Raw genomic sequence first — 22,273 nt, 5'->3', positions numbered from 1 at the left:
GATGATGTCGTTCTTCACCCTACTGGTTCAGATTCTGCCCCTCAGTGAAAGTTTAAGAAAAATTGAAGTGTTGTTTGTTCTTTTTTTTATTGGTAGAACATTTGGAGGTTTACCCCTGGTCCCATTTGGGGTGATGTTATGGAAGATCTTACCCCTAGTCCATTTCGGGGTTTTTTCTAATGACAATGAGGTTGAAACTAAGTTCATACTTAGTTTTAACCAAGTTATTATAAAGTTTTTTGTCCAACTTTTATGACTTCTTTATTTCGAGTTTCTGTTTTACTCTCTTAGTGGTTTGCCCTTACCTTTTTTTTAATAAGTTTGGGGCTTTATTTTCCACTTAACTTTAATGCTTGAGTTTTTGTTTTACCCTTTGTTATTTTAACTTTTGCATTTAAAAATGCTTTGTTAATTTCGTAACTTTTTGAACAAACACGAATTACGAAAGAGGGCCCTTTTATATACGACACTTAATGAAGAAGACGTCTCAACTTCATAATGGTATAAACATACGAAGAAGAAATAGGAACACACATGTTTCTTTGAACTTTCAAACTAAATAATATTTTACATGTATTTAAGTATCATCTATAACTTTTTCGTAACTGTTTTCTTTACGACAAATTTGTAAAAAATTCGAGGGTATATCTTGGCAACCCATGACTAAACATTGCTTTTAACCTATACATTCGTAAAATTTTTGGAATTTGCATCCACGAATGTATTCTTCATAGGTTTTTGAATCAGGCTTGTGGTTTTTGCTCGTGACTTTGCTTTGAACTTTCGATTTGTTGGGTAGACTTTTAGGCTTGACTTGAATTCTGATTGTTTAGTCTTCTTTTCCTTCCTTATATATATATGTATATATATATGTCCCCCAAGTGTTTGAGCTTTGAAGTATGAAATCTCGAGCAATTAATTATTCCTTCCATATGGTCCTTTTCCTGAAAAGGAAAAACATACGGGACTCGGAGGTATAATTTAGATGATGACTGCTTAACCCTTTATATTTCCATCAGAAAGATCGTAACCGTAGATCGGAAATTATGTTGCTTCCGCGTGTCTTTCAGGTCTAATATCATCATTTGGTGTGGGCTTTTGTTTATCATCTAAAATTGTTAGTATAATTTTAACTATACAAAAATAAAAATCATAATTAAGGGATACGTGACCGTGGGTATTTCCTTTCCTTAGAAATAGTACTTCTTCAGATGAACATCATTCCAACTCGAGGGTATAACCTTGCCATCCATGGTTTCCAATTCAGATGTACCTTTTTCAGCGATACCTCGAACCTTGTAAGGTCCTTTCCAATTTGGACTCAGCTTTCCTGCATTGGCTGCTCTTGTGGATTGAAAGACTTTCTTGAGTACGTAGTCCCCAATCTTGAAGTACCTAAGATGAACTTTCCGATTGTAATATCGCTCAGTAATTTGTTGCTGCAACCATCCTTATTAAAGTTGTTTCTCTCCTTTCTTCAAGCAAATCGAGATTTACTCGCATCTCCTCCTCATTTGACTCTTCGGTTGGTTGGGTGTATCTCGTACTTGGCTCTCCTATTTAAACTGGAATTAAGGCTTCAGCACCATACACAAGTGATAATAGTGTCTCTCCCGTACTTATTTTTGTTGTTATTCGGTAAGCCCACAAGACTCCATGTAGCACTTCTGGCCACTTATCTTTTGACTTCTCTAGTCTTTTCTTCAAGTTATTAATAATAACTTTATTTGTTGATTCAACTTGTCCATTGGCCACAGGATGATAAGATGTTGAAGCAATCCTTTTAATTTTCCAACTCTGAAAGAATTTTGTGATTTGAGCACCTATGAACTGCGGGCCATTATCACACACGATTTCTTTTGGAGCCCCACACCGACATATGATGTTTCGCCAAATGAAGTCTCTAACCTCTTTTTCTCGTACCTGTTTGAAGGCACCTGCTTCTACCTACTTGGTAAAATAATCAGTGAGTACTAATAAAAATCGTACCTTTCCTTTGGCTTGTGGTAGTGGACCCACAATATCCATCCCCCACTTCATAAAAGGCCACGATGCAACAACCGGATGTAATAACTCTGTTGGTCGATGCATGTTGTTACCATATCTTTGGCACTTGTCACATTTGGCCACAAAATTTTCTGCCTCTTCTTCCATTTTCGGCTAGTAATACTCTGCTCTAATTAGAGTTTTTACCAGGGATCTTCCTCCTGCGTGATTTCCACAATGTATTTCATGCCCCTTTCTCATCACATACTCCATTTGAGAGGGTCCGAGACACCTTGCTAGAGGACCACCGAATATTTTTCGATATAGATTGCCTCGACCCAAACAATAACAGGAAGCCTTTCGACGAAGTGCCTGAGCCTTTTTCTTATCTTTAGGTAATATTCCGTACTGCAAAAAATTGACGATCTCATTTCTCCAATCCCACGTTAAATTATTAAAATTTACCTCATTTTTATCTCGGTCGAGTACCGAATGAAACATATGTATTACAAATGCATTTTCTTCATTTGTCACTTCTGCAGTGGATACAAGATTAGCCAACACGTCTGCTTCGATATTCTCGTCTCTCGGTATTTGTACGATTTTCCAAGTTTGGAATTGTCTAATCAAATCTCGTACTTTTTTCAAATATTGTTGCATCCTTGCCTCTCTAGATATATAAGTCCCCTGCATTTGATTAACTACGAGCTACGAGTCACTTTTGATTATGACCTGCTCTATTCCGAGCTCTCATGCCAATTCTAAACCTGCAACCACAACTTCATATTCTACTTCATTATTAGTAATAGGATGGCATTTTATGGCTTGCCGTATAGTCTCTCCCGCATGTGGGATTAGGACAATGCCTAAACCTGCTCCTTTTACATTTGAAAAGCCATCGGTAAACAGGGTCCAAGTACCTAGATTAGACCAGTTAAATACTTGTAGTTCTTTTTTCGCTTCTGTTACCATCCCTAGGCTAAAGTCTGCCACAAAATCTACTAAAACCTGTGATTTTATTACAGTTCTAGGTTGATATGTGATGTCATATTCACTTAGTTCTATGGCCCATTTGGCTAACCTACCTGATAACTCTTACTTATGCAATATATTACGTAAGGGGTAAGCGGCCACTACAGAAATAGGGTGATGCTGAAAATAAGGTCTTAATTTTCTAGATGTCATGATTAATGCTAAAGCAAGTTTTTCTAAATGAGGATATCGAGTTTCAGCATCCAATAAAGACTTACTAACATAATAAATTAGAAATTGTTTACCTTTGTCCTCCTGAAATAATACGGCACTTACCGCCACTTCTGAAATAGCAAGGTAGATGAGTATCCTTTCTCTGTTCTTTGGTTTACCCAGCAATGGTGGGTTTGAAAAGTACGTTTTTAAATTTTTGAGCGCTTGTTGACATTCTTCAGTCCATTCAAATTGACTTTGATTTTTCAACACTGAAAAGAACTTAAAGCTTTTCTCCGAAGATTTAGAAATAAATCTTCCCAATCTGCTATCCTACATGTTAACTTCTGCACTTCTTTTTTGCTCGGAAGTATATCCAATATTTCTTCAATAGCTTTAATCTGCACTGGATTTACTTTAATTCCACGGTTAGAAACAGGGAAACCTAATAACTTACCTGACGATATGCCAAATGCACATTTCTCGGGATTTAGCTTCATATTAAAATTGCGGAGAATCTGAAACGTATTTGACAGATGTTAAATATGATCCCCCGCCTGTTGTGATTTGACTAGCATATCATCGATATAAACCTCTATGATTTTCCTAAATGTTCTTGACACATCTTAGTTACAAACCTCTGGTACGTGGCTCCAGCATTCTTTAGGCCGAAAGGCATAACTTTATTACAGTAAGTCCCCATGTCTGTAATAAAGGAAGTTTTTTCCTCATCTGAAGGATCTATTTTTATTTGATTATACCCTGAATAGGTGTCTAAAAAACTTAATAGTTCGTGTCCTGCAGTAGCATCAATTAGTTGATATATGTGTGGTAATGGAAAAGAATCTTTATGGCAATCTTTATTCAAATCAGTATAGTCTACACAAACTCGCCGCTTTCCATTCTTTTTGGGCACCACTACAGTATTAGCTAGCCAATTAGGATATTTTACCCCACGGATAGACCTGATTTTTAAAAGCTTTTGTACCTCATCCTGAATTACCTGGTTCTTGAAGGATCTTTGCTTTCTTCTCTTCTGTTTGACAGGCGGATACGTTGGATCTTCATTCAGCTTATGGGTCATCACCTCCGGTGGTATACCTGTCATATCTGAATGCGACCAAGCAAAGCAATCTATGCTAGCTTTTAAAAATTCAATTAACTTACTTTTCATCTCTGGGCTGAGGTTGGTTCCGATGTAGACCTTTCTGTATGGCCAATCTACAAACAACACCACCGCTTCTAGTTCCTCAATTGTTGTTTTGATATTTTTATTCTCTTCTGGTTCTTGAATAGTATCAGGCCTTGAGTCTACATCCGTTTGTCCATCTAGAGTTGAGGCTTGTGTTGCTAAATCCTCAACTGAATTCTGTAATTGCTATTTTTCATTTGTGATGTCATTTTTTAAGCTTGAATCTGCCAATGAGTTAATGCTTCGGGAAGCCTGTTGATCACCACGGATTTATCTTATTACCCATTGCGAGGGGAACTTGATAACCTGGTGTAAGGTAGATGGAACAACATCCATCTCGTGAATTCAAGGTCTGCCAAGAATCATATTGTACGCCATATCTATATTTATCACTTGAAATTTGGTTTCTTTGACTACTTCTTCTACGAATGTGGTGAGTATTATCTCCCCTTTTGTAACGATGCTCGAGTTGTCAAAACCAGACAAGGTACGTGCTTTGGGTACTAATTTATCATCAGCTTGCATCTCGTTTACCACTCTTAGAAGAATGATATTTATAGAGCTACCTGGATCAATCAAAACTCATTTTACATTAGTATCATGTACAAGTAAAGATATTACCAATGCATCATTGTGTGGGATCAATATGCCATTTGCGTCTGCATCATCAAATGTTATATTGTCTTCTTCCAAAACTTGGTGAACTCGCTTACCATGGGTGACTGTGATTTTTGACACCTTCTTTGTTGTCGTATATGTTACGTCGTTGACCTCCTCCCATCCGCTTATGACATTAACTCTTCTTTTTGGTGATGGAGGTTTTGGTGGCTCCTGCCTATTCTTCATACATACTTGCTTACCCTTCTCACTAAACAATTTGGTTAAGTAACCTTATTTTAATAAGTGCTCTACTTCACCTTGTAGCAGGAAATCTGCTGTTTTGTGACCTTGATCATTGTGAAACTCGCACCAGAAATTGGGTTTTCTCCTATTTGGGTTCGATCTCATTTCTTTTGGCCACCACACTTTATCTCCCATTCTTCTTAAAACAACTACCAACTCGGACGTGCTAACATTAAAATTGTAACCACCAATCTTTGCTTTTGAACTTCTGTCGTTGTCTCGCGTATCTCGTGTGTCTCGCTCCTTTCCAAACCCGGATGACGAACCCGAATCTCTGTCCCTTGATATGGAATAATACCTCATGTTTTCTTGTTTTGAACATGAATCTCTTCCTGCTGGTCCCATATAAGCCTCGAACTTACTCTTTTATCTCTCCGAGACTAAGTGATAATGTCTTCTTCTATCCGCAGCTTCGTATTGTACCTGTTGTAAACATCATTCCAAGTTGTTGCAAGGAATACTCGTAAGCTTTCTTTGAGTCTCCTCATAGCTTCTGAGCTTTTTTCATTTAAATTACTGGCAAATGCCATAGCCGCCTAATTGTTGGGTACACGTGGCAACATCATTCGTTCACGTTGGAATCTATATACGAATTCCCTGAGTAGTTTCGTATCTCCTTTTTTATTTTGAAGATGTATTCCATCCTTTTTTTAACTTTTTGAGCTCCTGAGTATGCTTTTATAAATGAATCTGCAAGCTCAGCAAAAGAATCAATAGAATTTTCAGGTAAAAGAGAATACTATGTTAGTGCTCCCTTCGTGAGTGTTTCACCGAATTTTTTGACCAACACCGATTCAATCTCTTGCTTGGTCAAGTTGTTGCCCTTAACGCCAGTTGTAAATGCAATCACATGATCTCGGGGATCGGTTGTCCCATCGTACTTTGGGATACCGGGCATCTTAAACTTTTTCGGAATAGGCAAAGGAGCGGCACTTGGCTTCCAAAGTTGTTGAGAGTACTTGTCCATATACACTCCTTTGATTATAGGTGGAACACCAGGTATCTGTTCTATGCGATCGTTCTGCTCCTTGAGCTGTTTCTGCAAAGTTAGTACTAAACTTTGTAAATCAGAATTAACTGAGATACCTGACCCTCCATCGCGAGATGCGCTGGGAGTTCCTCCGCTACCTGAATTGGCGAGTCCTGGGCGTGGATTCTCTATGGTTGCGATGTTGTTTGGATGCGTAGTTGGTGGTACAGTTGGCAACCCGTTAACAAAAGCTTGAAGTGCATTATTGACTTGTTCTGCGATTAATTGCTTCAATGCTTGATCGATAGCTTGCTCATCCCCATATTGATCATTCATATGTGATTCAGATCTGTCAGGTGTCCCTTCTTGAGATTGTCGAGGAGAGTTTCGTGGTGAGGCGATTGGAGGTCCATCTCCTTGTTGATTTTACTGATTCAACTGTTGCTCATTTTGTTGGTTTTGTAGGTTTTGTTGATTGTTGTCGTTGACGTTTGACATGATTTTTTGGCAGAAGAATGGATTTGGAAAGTGAAAAGATTATCAGATTTCCGATAACGGAACCAATTTGTTTAACAAAAAAATAGAAATTTCGGTAAAATCCTATTTTTAGAAGTACTCGGGTTACTGATAATAAAAAAAGAAATATTTTTGCGATAAAAAAGGAAAATTAGAATATGAAATAGCGAAGTAATCAGTATAAAGCAAAAGCAAATAATTGTGTTTCAGTAATAATCAGAAAGTGTCCATACAAATGACATTTCTATTCCTTATATAGTCATCTCTAAGTACAACGTCTTTTCCCCTTTATGATCAAGTCATTATGAGCATTAATGCCATTAATGAAACGTTATAATTGGTAATCGTAACTATTTTGTGGAGATTCTGTAATGTTTGTAATCATTCATGCTCATTAATTGAAGACCAATGAACCTGCCCTTTTTACTGTCTTAGTTCATTCCACCGGTGTCTCTTTAAATTACTAAAGAGACTCGAGCAACCGTTTATTCTCATCTCTTAGACGTTTTACTCGTACCTATTAAGACTTTCATATTTTTAAGTACTCTTATCCAACTGTCACTTTTCTAATGTCTCACGTGTCTTGCCATGTCAGCCACATAATAATTCCACGTGTAATATTTATTTTCCCCAATACACATTTGCTAAATGATTTACAGATATCCTCCGTCCAACTATCATTCCAAACCTGCAACCGTAAAACTAGCTCTGCACCCTGATTTTATCTGAATGTTTACTACCTCCTGCCAGTACAAGCACCAAATAATTTTATCTACCAATGTTCATGCAAAATTGTGACATCCAAACATTTATTGTCATGTTGTAAACACAAACATTGATATGCAGGAGTGGCTCAGGGGTGAGGATAGTAAAACCTTTGTTTTAGGCCTCCTAAAATTTTGATGCCTCAAAAAGTATTAATGGTGGAATACATAATAATATTTTTGCTTAGACAACATTAAAGTTTGTAAAAAGGATGCAAAATATGTATAAATAATTAAAGAAACAAAGAATGTTTACTTTTTAACATTAGAATATTTTAGAACATTGAATTAAACTAATAAAATCTCCATATTAGTAAATGAATTTTTTTACAACAAGATCCATAGTAATGTATTACAAATACATGACTAATTATATCTTATTAACTTGAACTAATCCTTGCTAATATAAATAATAATATGTGAAATTAAAAGTTTTATATCTTGTAAGAATGGAAAGACAACATTAAATTTTATGCATGTGTGTGTATAACTATATAAAATTTGAATGTTTATTAAAATGTAGCTTTAGATGAGCTGCCCTTAATATTCAGTTACATTTATGACTGAACAGGTGAAAACTGTGTCTCTATTTTAGGTTACGAAGAATCTTAAAAGAATAACATACATGTTTCAAGAATTAGACACAACATTTATACTGTACAAGAAGAGGACTCGAGGTTACAACATAAAGCTAGTAATGTATTTAAAATTGTGGTCACTGTCGTAACCATATTCTTTGATATCACGCCGCACTGTTCGTCTTGGTCGCTTGCAGGGAAACACAGTGTGTTATTTTTATTGAGTGAATACCCTAAAACCTCCTAAACTATTACATTAGTGTCAGCTACCTGCTTAAACTATTCGGTGTCCCCAAAACCCTCTTTAACTATATCCCCTATACATTAAAAAATTCGAATGGCCTCAATTGACCGCGTCTAATGGTTAATTATTGTTACTCTCTTTAAAAAAATTCAATTGTTCTATTTTTCCTCTATTTTCTTTATATTCTAGCCTTCTTCTTCATTTTTTTTCTTTCTTCTTCCTTTCTCATTATGGGTTTCATTTGAAATTTTTCTGTTCGCTTGTTTCTTCTGAAATTATCTTTCTTTTTCATTTAGGTCTTCTTCTTTCAATATTATTTAGTACACCAAAAGCCTATAATTTTTATCAAACCCTAACTTTTTTTATCCCAAATCTCGTATTAAATTAAAATTTCCATTGAAATTGAAGGTTAATGGGTCCAATATTTAATCAAATTTCAGTGGCAAAAATCACGATTGAGACATGGTATAGCCATTATTGGAGGAGATGGAAGAGTTTATTTATTTATTTATTTATTTTTATTTTATAAATGACCATGTGTTTATCCATTTGTTTTTTATTATTAGTTAAAAATCTTAATTGAATTGATATTTAGATTAGGCTGTAAATAAAAGAGTGTATCACACACACCACTAAAAAATGATGAGAGATTTTTAATATATATGGGTATATAATTAAGGGGGTTTTAGGGACACCCAATAGTTTAAGTAGGTAACTGACAAATACGTAAAGTTTAGGGGGTTTTTAAGGTATTCACTCTTTTTTTATTTTGCTGTCTTTTCAGTCCTACTTGAGGTAATTAGATCCGTTATCTGCAGATGGTATGTCTATTTGCGAATAAACAATGTGAAAATTGGTGTGAAATATCTAATTGGGCTGATAAAAGCTCTCCAACAAGATATCACACTGATAATGATTCAAATATCTCTACAACTGCCTGTAAAAACTCAAGACTCAATAGAGTCCTTGAATGCACAAAGATGAGCAGATGAATGTCGAATTGGGATGCCAAAAGGAGAATAGGATGCAAATGGTGGATGAAGATACAATGAAGAAATCATATAAGCTTTTAAGGAATATAAAAATGATGCAGAGGAAGTTGACTCAAATGACATCTAGTGACATGTATAGTAGATGGTATAAAAAAAAATACTCATTTTGTACCATCTGTTGCTATTGTAGCTGGTGCGTTTTGGTCGGCAACCTCCCACATGCTATTTTGCCATAACATTAAGGCAGCGCACTAAGGAAGTCAAATGAATACTTGCTATGTGAGGCGAATGAAGACCCTGTCTAACTAAATAGCTTTGTGTTAGTTAGTATCTGTAGTTTTTAGTGAGTATTTTTGTAGTACTTAGAAAATTGAGTATGTGCTACTGCTTTTAGTTTATTGTGTTTACTAACTTGTTACCTTCAAGTTCATTTCAAAATTTTGTAGCTTGTTTCGGGCAATAAAATGACTGGTACCATCCTAGTCAAATTAGAAAAACTTTTTGATGAAGGTGCCATTATAAGGCGGACCGGGCCCAAGTCCCCTGGAAGGGGGCGCCAGAGAGGGTGAGAGCCCCGTTGTGCCCGGACCCTGTCGCACCACGAGGCGCTGTCTACGAGTCGGGTTGTTTGGGAATGCAGCCTAAATCGGGCGGTGAATTCCGTCCAAGGCTAAATACGGGCGAGAGACCGATAGCGAACAAGTACCGCGAAGGAAAGATAAAAAGGACTTTGAAAAGAGAGTCAAAGAGTGCTTGAAATTGTCGGGAGGGAAGCGGATGGGGGCCGGCGATGCGCCCCGATCGGATGTGGAACGGTGTTGAACCGGTCCGCCGATCGACTCGGGGCATGGACCAGCGTGGATTGGGTAGACTTTTGATTTGGGTGAAGTTACTTGTTGATTGATAGAGCTTAGCTTCTTAATTAGCTTATTCCTAAGACATTTCCTTTTCGGACTTCTTAAATTCTAACTATGTTTAGTTGAATGTTCTAAAGCATACATAGAACAATTTGTTGCTAAGTAGAATAATCCCCTGCTTCACACTTTACCCACAATTCAGTTTGCATTCCATAGTAAAAGTACTATTTTGGGGTTCAAGAAAAAATTTGAAACCTTTCACTTGGGGAATTTACTTTATCAGGCTCACGAGTATTTTTTAGTTTTTTTTTTTTTTTTTTTTTTCTGGTAGTTGAAATTTAAACCTATTATCAAAGCAATCAAGAATACAACATACAGAGTGTTCTTTTTGAAAGCTATGTATAGTTATAGTAATTTGTTCTTGTGATATCATTTCAAATGTGATGGGATTTTTCTTTTATCTAAGGGGAACAAGGAAATTCTGATGGGATTTTGTTAAAGGTTACCTAATTTTTTTTCTACATGTTTCCATTGAATCTATTAATAAACATGCAACATCAACGTACCAGTGAAATTCCATTAGTGGAGTCTAGGGAGTGTAGTGTGTACGCAAGCCTTATCCCTACTTTGTGCAGGGAGATAAACTATTTGTGATTGACCTCAGACCTGCCATTGTTAACTCTCACATCTCCTCACTGGTATATATGCACCCTCTTCACGTGCCCGAACTATCTCAGCCTCTCTTCCTACGTCTTGTCCACCACGAAGGTCACTCGCATCGTGTCTCAGATATCTTCATTCCTGAACATTCTCCCCTAGTATGCCTGCATATCCATCTTACCATTCTCATTTCTTATACTTTCATTTTCTGGACATGATAATATTTGATTGGCCAACACTACGCCCAATACAACATAGTTGGTCTAATCATCATTCTGTATAAAGTTTTGGTGGCACATTCTTATCAGAAAAGGCACCGTATACAAGCCTCTATCTTATTCACTCTGCTCCAATCTCCAATACGATGTGCGATATACTCGTTAATCTCTCCATTATCTTGGATTACTGACCCAATGTACTTAAAACTTACTCTCATAGGGATAATTTGTGTATCAAGCCTCACAAAATAGTGGATAATAAACACGATCCGTTAAATATTTGATAGAGACCAAAGTGTTAACTTTTGATAAATTTAAAGGATCGATAACTTTCAAAAGTATACTTAAGGGACTATTTTAAACCTACTCCAAACATGAGGGAATATTTTTGTCGTTTTCTCCTTCCATGAATATAGGACACACGTAAATATTCCAAAAGCCTCTGCAAATTCTGTCTTTCCCTCGGCGTTCACCATAGGCGAGAAGAAGATAAAATATAGAGAGGCTCTCCAAAATCTTTTATTGACCTAATTACCTGTTTTATAGAGATAAATATTACTATTATTTATTATTACTCCGTCCGTTTCAATTTATGTGAACCCATTTGATTGGACACGAAATTTAAGGAAAGAGAGAAACTTTTTAAATTTGTGGCATAAAATGAGTCAAATATATTTTGTGTGACTCATAAAAGTAAATTGTTTCCGAATAAGTCATTATTTTTGGTACGGACCAAATTATTCTGTCGTTTTCTCCCGCTCACAATACAATTTATCAAGTTCTTTCTCTATTCAGATCTCCTTCTTTCCCTTCGTATCGGTGAACCATGTCGTACGCCTATCTCTTCAAATATATTATCATCGGTGATACCGGTAAATTTCATCTCTTGTTTTTATTTTTGTTCGATTTGATTCCTTAACTTTTGTTTTTCGACAAGTTTGAGTGTTTTTTTTTTTTTTTTTTTTTTTTTTTTTGCTTTTATGATTTTGCATCTGATTAATAGGTTCTGTGTAATTTGGATATCAGTGATGCTAATTTAATTGTTTAGAACTAGCTGTAATTGTTTACTAATATTTTGCATCTGATTAGTAGTTTCTCTAATTAAAAGGTTTTGTATTATTTTGGTAACCAGTGATGTTAATTTAGTGTTTTTGCACTTCCTGTAATATATTCATGATGTAGTAGTAGACAACCAATCATATATTCATGATATTTGTAGCAGTAGCTACCGTCAAAACTCACAATATCAAACAGTAAATGCAATTGATTGTATTAAAAGGAAGAACAATTACAACTTCTGAAATTGCAGCAATAAAACAGTAACCAACATGGAAAATACTAGGAGAGTAAGGATAGAATCAAAGAAGGGGAGATGAGAGGGAACAAAGTTGTGCAGAAGGGATGAGGATAATCAGAGATTCCACAACTTTTAGCCTGCTATACTGAGTGCGTGAGTGGCCTATTTGTAACAACCACAGTCTATTCTCACGCATAAAGTACGTGCCCGCTATTAACCTGGATTCAAAACGTAGTCACCAAGTCTTTTATTTGGAATTCTCACCCTAGAGCTTCTCCTAATTGTGCTTGTTACCTCGGCATTCACATTTTCGCATCCAAACTCTTCAGTGTTCATAACAATATTTCTCTAATTGATCATTTCAGAAGGAAAGGATTTTTTTTTCTGGCCAAATTTGGTGCTTTATCATCATGATATCAAGGGAAACTAGAGTTTCAGTGCCTGATTTTATCAATATTAATTGCTTTGTTGTCACTGAGATTTTGGGGACACACGATAGTTTAAGAGGGTGTTTGGATTGGCTTTTAAGCTGGTCAAATCAGCTTTTAAGCTCTTTTTAGCTTTTTTCAGTATTTGGCAAAATAAAAAAGTGTTTAAAATAAGTTAAAAACTGCTTAAAACAAGCCAAAAGTAAGAAGTTGGACAAATCCAACTTATTACTTTTTGGCTTAAAAGCTATTTCTACTGAAAAATTACTTTTTTTTAAGCCAGTCCAAACATGCTCTAAGTATGTAACTGTCAAAAAGTTGATAGTTCGGGTCTTCGGGGTGGGTCTTCGGGGTTTTTTAGGGTATTAACTCTTTTAGTTTTTGCTGTGTCATGTATTAGTGCAACCCTTCCCTCCCCCTCTTTGAAAGGTCATTTCTTACAAAGTATTGGATTCTGTCATGTGATGTCCATACATATGTTACTTAAAGTCTTGTGTGAGACATCACTTATAAGGATATAATATTTCTCTGTACAGGAGTTGGAAAATCATGTCTTCTTTTGCAATTTACGGACAAACGGTTTCAACCTGTCCATGACCTGACGATTGGGGTTGAATTCGGGGCTCGAATGATCACAATAGACAACAAACCAATTAAACTACAGATCTGGGACACGGTTAGTGACACAAATTTTCTCTCTTCCTCTGTTTTTTTGTTAGTATTAGAAGGTCCGAATAAATGCCTATAGAAGTCCATAATTCAGTTGGTCATCCTTTATTGATCATTTTTAGTTTAATTAAAATGCAGCCAAGTCCTCCTAGTTTTTCGTCTCTGGGTGTGCTTTCCCTAAGTCTGAAAGTATGTTCTAATGAATGTTCTCGTTTCAGGCTGGTCAAGAATCATTCAGATCCATCACAAGGTCATATTACAGAGGTGCTGCTGGGGCATTACTTGTTTATGATATTACAAGGTAGGACAAATCTTTGACACTTTCATAATGCATGTAACTCTATGTTGCCTGGCATATATTTTCTCTCATATTTTAGAGATATGCTTATTTATATGTAATTTTGGTTAGAGATTCCTGTATAAGTAACTTATTTCCCAGGAATCTCATTTAAAGTTGCCGCATCTCAAATATATTGTAGTTTTTTAGCTTAACTGATTGTGGAATATCACATTTTAGTCCTTAACTTGTCACTGGGAAAACATATCTGATGGTGTTCTGATCGTGATATAGCTAATATGTCGTTGACAAAGAGAGCAATATAAAAGATGCTAAAGATAATAATAAAACTGCAAAAGATAGTGGATAAGTACTGAACTTCCAGAGCAGCATCTCTGTTGGTCAGTGAGCTAGTGTTACGATAGTTTTTAAACGTTTTTCGGTTCCTAAAATTTGTAATTGACTTAATATTCTTCTCTGTCCAATTGAAAACTTATGTGGAAGTAATGTTACGCATCTGTGTTTTGAAGTCTACTTCTGTTCAAGAATGCGAATGGTGAGCAAAACATATTGTATATGAATCGGGTAGCCCAATTTGCATGTCTATTTGCGTTGCCCGAATATTTTGTTAGTGACAGGTGTTGTATGTTTTCTCCAAACTAAATAGGAGGGAAACATTTAATCACCTTGCTAGTTGGTTAGAAGATGCAAGGCAGCATGCAAATGCAAACATGACCATAATGCTGATAGGAAACAAGTGTGATCTGGCTCATAGAAGGGCTGTAAGCACAGAAGAAGGTGAGCAGTTTGCCAAGGAACATGGCTTGATATTTATGGAGGCCTCTGCTAAAACAGCTCAGAATGTTGAAGAGGTAAGAATTCTCCTATCTGGTACTTCTCTTGAGGTTTTATCTCCACCGTGGGCATTTTCCCTAATTGTATTTCGATATTGGCTGTTAATCTTGTGCTTCCTTTTCTGCATTATTCAGGCTTTTATCAAAACAGCTTCAACAATCTACAAGAAAATACAGGATGGTGTGTTTGATGTCTCAAATGAGGTATGCCACTGTTGTTATAGAATAGTTCTGCTCAATATTTTCTGCTTTGGTTATTGGAAGCATATGTTCTTACCTGTTTGAGAAGACGTAACTTTTGCTAAGATGTATTTATATGTAAAAGGCACCTTGGTAAGAGAATCTGGAAAAGTAGAGGGAAACTATGTTTGGCATCCCATTAAGTAGACCACATGATATTTACCAAGTATTCTTGGTTTTCATTATTTAAAGAACATAATGGAAAAAATCCAAGGATCGTCTTTCCTGCAAAAGTATGAGAATTTATCCACAACTAATCAGGTGAACTAGCCAACACTGCTCATAAGTCATAAACCAACATCAACCACTGGGGGTCACCATTCTCCAGATACATGTCTCATCTGGTTCAAGTGCTATGCCCGGCTCAATGCTATTTACAGCTTCTGTGATCCCTATTCCCTGAAATATCTGTGAAATATACTACGACATATCCAACTAGTATTAGCTGTTGTAGGACGTACTGATTAAGTTATGTAAGAAAGACATTAACACAAACACTCATAATAGGCTCTTTGATTCGTCCTACTTTTGACTGCTAAAAGTAACATTTATGGGGAGATGTGGATGTTGAAATTCGTACTTGATTGAGAAGTCAGAATCCAGTCCATACAACTTTGGAGTCACATACCATATCAGGAGGGTTAAGAAAGTTAATGTGATCGAAGATGTGAAAGATTACTAGCCAACTGAATAAGACTGCCTGATGGATTTAATCTGTGTTCTTATACTCTAAGGGGTCGTTTGGTTTGAAAACAAGTTATCCCAGGATTAATTATCCCGAGATTAGTTATCCTACCCTCCCATAGGGATAAAAATAACACTACAATCCCAGGATAACTAATCCGCGGATTAGTTATATCGCAATTTCATCCTAACCAAATGTGGGGTAAACTCATCTCAAATTTAATCTCCTTTATCCCTCGTACCAAACGAGCCTTAAGTAGCTGTTAGGATCCAATCAAGGCTTCCAGCAGTTGAGCATATCTTTTTAGTTAGGTCCTTGTTTATCAGTTCGGTACTGATGACAACTAATTATAAAAGAAAGAAGTTTGATATTGATGACAACTGTTGATGATTGAATTCATTGTTTTAAGAATCAGTAAAAGGAGTTTGCCTAAAGCTTGGTAAATGCTTCTGTTCCACAAAGAGTAAATTCTCATCGCATTGTTTTTATATAATTCCCGTCTAATTCTTGAATACTTTTTGTAGTCCAATGGAATAAAATTTGGATATGGAGGCCTTCCCGGTCCATCAGGTGGAAGAGATGGAGCTGCTTCTCAAGGAGGGGGTTGTTGCAGTTGAAAGTTGAAAATTATTCTTCAAACTTGATACATGTGGTCATCGTCTATATGCCATCTTCACCGGTCCCTTTATCTTATCTTTCAGAGGTTTCGTCGATTTGTTATAGTGATGTTATCTGTGCAAAAAATAAGCAAATTCATTTCAATGATGGACAGTCCATCTTTCCAAACCCCCCCCCCCCTCCTGTGTATAATATTTGACATCTATCAAATGTGAATAGAACTTCCCACATCTTGTGTACTTGTGTAAATGAGAAATGTTAAACTCCAGTTGCCCACCCTTCTCTCTCCTGTGCTCCACACCTTTGTGTCATTTTTTTGGCTTGTTCAATATCTTAAAACAAGGTATAGGTAATGCTAGTTTTTGCCAGAGTAATTCGGCACAACTAGCCTTAACTACATCTTATATTCGTCGTTTTTGAGAATGCAGAAAAAGGGAATTACTTTAGAAGTGTATTGGTGTACTATGTAATGAAAATAAACGAAGAAAAACCATTGGCGTATCAGGCCTTTTCATCTACTGTCCAAATTCACCTAAATTAGCTTCTACAATTGTGAAAATTACGGGCTAGCCAGTTTTCGGATTGGTAATTGAAAAATAGCCGCTATTTTGCTGCAACACGGAAAGTTCCAGCATAATATACTGGAGATTGGTGCACCAGTGTATGAACTTCCAGCATATTATGCTGGAACTTTTCGTGGAGTTCTAGCATAATATACTGGAGATTGGAGCACCTGTGTATGAACTTCTAGTATATTATGTTGGAACTCCAGTACACGGAAAGTTCCAGCATAATATATTGGAGATTGGAACATCCGTGAATGAACTTCCAGCATATTATGTTGGAACTCCAGTATATTATGCTGGAAGTTCACATGTAAAAAATCCGAACTCCAGTATATTATGCTGGAATATTTTCCGGACTTTGAACAGTGTTTTCGTTCATATTTATCTTTACATAAAAAATGGCTAAATTTCGATTACTTTTGAAACTATAGCTATTTTTCAATTACCACTTGTAAATCTGGCTATTTTAAATTTTGCCCTCTACAATTTCATTTCATTATATAATTTTGATTAAATGGCCAAGAATCAAGACATCAACCTTGCTATTGGCCCCATGAGCTCCCACATGATTGACATTCACTGTCGCCTGTGATAGATGCCATGGACTTGATTTTGAATTATATTGCATGCTGGCACTTTCTTCCAATATTACGTTTATATACTGTAAATAGTGCCTTTTAGTAGAAATATTCATATAGCACATTCTAAGTTAGCGTTTGGACATAAATTTGATTGAAAATTGAAAAATGAATTTTTGAAATTGCGTGGAAAAATAACTTTTAAAAGTTCAAGTTGTGTTTGGACATGCATTTTATTTAAAAATATTTTCATTTGAATTCTTGCTGTGAGTGAACCCTATCGACTAAACTCTTTGCGTAAATAAACTGAAAAATATTCATCTTGTTTATGTGTGTTTATGGTTGGTGACTGATACAAAGTTATATGGATCTCGTCGCCAGGAAATTCCAACTCTGGATTAGTGAATGTTTATCAACACTAGCAACAACAATAACTACGCTTTAGTGTCAATCTGGTTAGATCGACTATATGAATCTTCACTAATCATGTTGTTGTTTAGCAATAATAGCATATCAAAGTTGTTAATGAGAAGTCCTAGCTTTTTGCTCTTTGCTGAAAAGTTGTGTGTTTAGTACTGTATATTCTGTTTTTAGTCTATTAATGCTTTTTTATTCGAAATTTCATTCTTCTCATAGCACAGAATTCTTGTTTGATAGAGAAGATTGCAATTGATATATAATTTCAACAGGACTCATTGCTAATACAACAACAACAAGCGCAGCCCGGTGCATTAAGCTCCTGCCAGGGGCGGATTTACATGGACCCAAGCGGTGTCACTGGACACCGTTTCGTCGAAAACTTTTACATACATATACATACATATATATATATATATATATATATATATATATATATATATATATATATATATATATATATATATATATAGAGAGAGAGAGAGAGAGAGAGAGAGAGTGACACCACTTACATTGAAATAGCTCAATAGTCTAGCCGTTTATAGCTTCAAGTTTGATGTGAGAGGTCTTGGGTTCGAACTCCCCTCCACAAAATATTTTTGACTGTTACGGGCCTATTGATAGAAATAGCGACACCGCTTATAAAAAATCATGCATACACCACTGGCGTCCGCTATGGGCGGGTTCCGGAGAAGGGCCGAACCACAAGGGTCTATTGTACACGGTCTTACCCTGCATTTCTGCAAGAGACTGTTTCCACGGCTAGAACCGGTAACCTCCTGGTCATATGGCAGTAACAACAAACCCAGTGAAATCTCACAAGTGGAATCTGGGAAAGGTAGCATGTACGCAGACGTTACCCCTGCCATGAGGAGGTAGAGAGACTATTTCCGAAAGAACCTCGGCTCGAGAGGATAAATATAAACAGTCAAATACCAACAACAATAGCCAGAAAAATGATAACAACAATGTAAGAACTAGAAAAAATAGACTCATTGCTAATACACTAAAAATATATCAGGCTTTTTAGACCAAATGACATACAAAATAGTATATGCACATAGTGTTACACATAAGAGGAGGAAAAGGTGGGAAGAAATGACTACAAATTTACTTAGTGGAATTTGAAGTTGGTCAAGATGTTGTTGTTTACAGGATCAGCCAAATGATCAAGAAGGTTTTGGTAAGGTCCAACACCAGTAACCAAACCTTGTATAAAATAGCCCAAAATTGCCAACATAGCCAATCTTCCATTCTTAACCTCCTTAAGCTTCAAATCCTTCATAGATTTTTCATCTTTTCCAAATCCAAGAGGGTTAAAGAATGGGCCACCCGGGTAAGCCGGTTCACCGGAGCCACCTAAGCCTTTTTCCAGGCCCAAGAAGTATTGTTTTCCCATTGAACCAGGCTTGGCCCAATCTTGAAATCTTCTGTGTTCAGCAAAGCCCATTAGTGCCATTTCCAAAACAAACAAAGTGTAATTGTCAGCCCAATAGTTGTATGTTCCAGCTGGTGGGATTACACCAGTTTGGAACCAAGGAAGTGCTGTTTCTGGTGGGATAAGACCAGCTTTTCCAAGAATCTCTGGTGCTATGGCTCCTGCTGCTCCTAACATGGCGAATCGCCCGTTGATGATTTCGCCGTATGCTAGCCATTTTGGCTCGATGAATCCTCCGGTTCCTTCGGGGTCTGAGAGTCCCAAGGGATCAAATCCATAATCACCAGGAAGACTGAATCAACATACAAGTGAGTATATTATCTTGAATAATTGGTCTTAAGATAGCATATGTTAATGAGTTTAACTTATATACACTAACAATGTAAGGAAATGGTTACACTATTAGGTCGTTCATAGGATATCTATAGGTAAAGTACAGCCTGGTGCACCAAGCTCCCGCCATATGTGGAGTCTGGGAAAGGTCCCGGACCACAAGGGTCTATTGTACACAGTCTTACCCTACATCTGTTTCTACGGCTCGAACTGTAGCGATTTATAAAAGGTGGGGATTTATAATCTTGAAAATAAGGCAGTTTATCTGCTATAACACGTAAAGATAATCTAATACTGTAAAAATTCTTTACGCTAGCGGTACATATACCCTTAAGTCTCATAGATCTTACCTGCCATCCAAGTATGAAAGACTTTGCTTGGAAGCAAACCAGAGAGGCCTATTTGCTCCTTGCTGTAAAATAGAATTGAGTGAATCAATACTTGTGTATAGTAATAAGGTTTTTATCGATTATTGAAACATACTTATATCCACCAACAATACAATTCAATGCAATTTTAAGAATGCAAATTCATTTAACTATGTCAGTGATAAAAATTGATGTTATATTTTCTCTGAGTGAGTTGGAGGGACTTTCGCTGAACAAGCGTAACCTTCATAACCAAAGCGTCACAACAACAGCCAAAAATAACCCTTAAATTTTTAAGTAGGAACATTGACCATGACATAATCCTCTTTTTGCTACTGAATACATTCCAGACTTTCATCAATCGTAACTCAGTTTCCTAGTGGCGAAGGTAAAATGAGCAATTAAATGTTAAAAGATTGATGTTATATTTTCTAAATCAAAGTAATTGTTAACTATAACTTCAATGCTTCAACTACTACCAATACAAAAGTCAATTTAACATTTGAAGATCCGTTTCTAGTTAAACATCGTTATATAAAATGAAGGAGATACGCAGAGGCGGACCTATGTTTGTTACAGCAGGGTCACTGGATCTCGTTAACTTCGGCCAAAGTTCTAGATATATATGTGTATATATGTTGAAAACAATAATATATTTTACTTGGAACCTTTAAGATAAAAAACCAATAGGCCCCCTGGCTAAGCAGTGACTGACTTCACAGTTCAAAACTATAACTTATAGGTCACGCGAAAACAACTTTATCATTGCTTCATGATTTTCCTTCTTTCCGTTTCTACCTAAACATCGTAATATGAAATGAAGGAGATAAGACTACCATACACAATAATTTTTTTTACTTGAACCCTTAAGATAAAAAATGGGGGGCATTGGTTGAGCAGTTCGTTCATGTGCCCCCACCAACTTCAAATCTTGGGTTCGGCTCTGGAGAGAAGAGCACTATTAACAAAGGAGAAGAAGAAGTTACCTTAACAGGTGGAGTGGAAGCAGCCCTAACAACAAAGGAAGCTTTCTTGGTAGAAGATTGAGAAGATCTTCCTCCAAGAATTTGTCTGGCATTCTCCACTGAGGAAGTAATAGATGATGAAGAGAGCAATGCTTGTGTTGCCATTTTTCCTTTTGGATTGTATTGATGTTAGATTTGCAGTTGAAGAATGCTTTGGAGAAGAAGAAAAGAAAGAATGAACAAAAGGTGGCAAATAAGTAAGTGACAAACTAAATGCCACCAAATATTTTGTGGGGCTAAGGAAAAAGTATGAAATTGTGGTCTATATATGAAAAAGATAAAGTTTAGATCTTGTTGTCAAATGAAAAAGGAACATGTGGATTCATTACTCAGATAAGAGATATTCTGCACTCCTAGTCACATAAATGAAATCTCAGATATTCTTGTTGCCACATGTCTTTTCCTAGATTCTCCATATGATCAAATCATATTTAATTTACTATTTTTAAGCTTTAAATTAAGGTGAAAATGTATGTTGGTAGATTAGTACTATGATTTAATGATAAGAATAGTGGGTGAAATTCAAAAAATAGTCAAATTTATAAGTGGTAATTGAAAAATAGCGACAGTTTTAAAAGTAATCGAAATTTAGCTACTTTTCATTTAAAGATAAATCTGAACGAAAATATGGTTCAAAATCCAGAAAATATTTCACCATAATATACATGAGTTTCCGTATAATATACTGGAGATCCAGCAGAATATACTGGTCCAGCATAATATGTTGGTAGATTAGTACTATGATTTAATGATAAGAATAGTGGGTGAAATTCAAAAATAGTCAGATTTACAAGTGGTAATTAACCTATAGCCACAGTTTCAAAAGTAATCGAAATTTAGTCACTTTTCATGTAAAGATAAATTTGAACGAAAGCACTTTTCAAAATCCGGAAAATATTTTTCCATAATATACAGAAGTTTCAGTATAATACATTGAAGTTCCAACATAAAATGCTGAAAGTTCATACGTGGGTGCTCCAATCTCAATATATTATGCTGGAACTTTCCTTGTGTTGGAGTTCCAGCATAATATACTAAAATTTCATACACAGGTGCACCAATCTCCAGTATATTATGTTGTGACTTTCCATCTTGCAACAAAATAGTGGCTATTTTTCAATGACTTAGCAAACGCTGGCTTAATTACCAATCCAAAAACTGACTAGCTCGTGCTATTTTCACAAGAATAATATGTTAAAATATGTATCATGTATTCAGATTAAATTTCATAAAAGGTCATATAAATATGTTTTTTTTCCATCAAAATCACATAACTTTAAAAATCACAAGTTATTATACTAGTATAAAAGTTACAATGTCGAACATCGCGACGCATTGTAACTTTTTACTCCAACTCATTTTTTATTTTTAATCTAATAAAAATACTGATCTAACTAACAAAAAGTAAGATTTGA

At 35.9% G+C, this 22,273-nt stretch overlaps 2 protein-coding genes across 2 annotated transcripts; one reads left to right on the top strand and one right to left on the bottom strand.

Annotated features, from left to right (window-relative positions):
• The first annotated feature begins 11,506 nt into the window (after positions 1 to 11,506).
• On the top strand, positions 11,507 to 16,382 carry LOC107813663 (ras-related protein RABB1c-like). The gene is made up of 6 exons (XM_016638947.2): positions 11,507 to 11,937; positions 13,327 to 13,466; positions 13,678 to 13,760; positions 14,404 to 14,608; positions 14,726 to 14,794; positions 16,040 to 16,382. The coding sequence occupies exons 1-6, from the start codon at positions 11,892 to 11,894 to the stop codon at positions 16,130 to 16,132; spliced, it is 636 nt and encodes a 211-aa protein (XP_016494433.1). The 5' UTR covers positions 11,507 to 11,891; the 3' UTR covers positions 16,133 to 16,382.
• Positions 16,383 to 18,696: 2,314 nt separating this feature from the next.
• LOC107813664 (chlorophyll a-b binding protein 8, chloroplastic) lies at positions 18,697 to 21,091 on the bottom strand. The gene is made up of 3 exons (XM_016638948.2): positions 20,820 to 21,091; positions 19,816 to 19,877; positions 18,697 to 19,424 (listed from the first exon to the last, which is right to left on the bottom strand). Exons 1-3 carry the CDS (start codon positions 20,961 to 20,963, stop codon positions 18,809 to 18,811), a joined length of 822 nt encoding a protein of 273 aa, XP_016494434.1. The 5' UTR covers positions 20,964 to 21,091; the 3' UTR covers positions 18,697 to 18,808.
• Positions 21,092 to 22,273: the final 1,182 nt, after the last annotated feature.

This window comes from Nicotiana tabacum, chromosome 1, assembly GCF_000715075.1.
Source record: "Nicotiana tabacum cultivar K326 chromosome 1, ASM71507v2, whole genome shotgun sequence".
NCBI classification, from domain to species: Eukaryota; Viridiplantae; Streptophyta; class Magnoliopsida; order Solanales; family Solanaceae; genus Nicotiana; species Nicotiana tabacum.
The sequence above is the reverse complement of the archived record's forward strand: the minus strand, read 5'-3'. Positions and strand labels throughout refer to the sequence as shown.

Coding starts and splice junctions, on each gene's coding strand:
- LOC107813663 (XM_016638947.2), top strand. CDS start 11,892: ATGTCGTACGCCTATCTCTTCAAATATATTATCATCGGTGATACCG. Junction 11,938..13,326: donor TATTATCATCGGTGATACCG/GTAAATTTCATC, acceptor TTCTCTGTACAG/GAGTTGGAAAATCATGTCTT. Junction 13,761..14,403: donor CTTGTTTATGATATTACAAG/GTAGGACAAATC, acceptor CAAACTAAATAG/GAGGGAAACATTTAATCACC.
- LOC107813664 (XM_016638948.2), bottom strand. CDS start 20,963: ATGGCAACACAAGCATTGCTCTCTTCATCATCTATTACTTCCTCAGTG. Junction 19,878..20,819: donor CTTCCACTCCACCTGTTAAG/GTAACTTCTTCT, acceptor TCTATTTTACAG/CAAGGAGCAAATAGGCCTCT. Junction 19,425..19,815: donor CTTTCATACTTGGATGGCAG/GTAAGATCTATG, acceptor ATGTTGATTCAG/TCTTCCTGGTGATTATGGAT.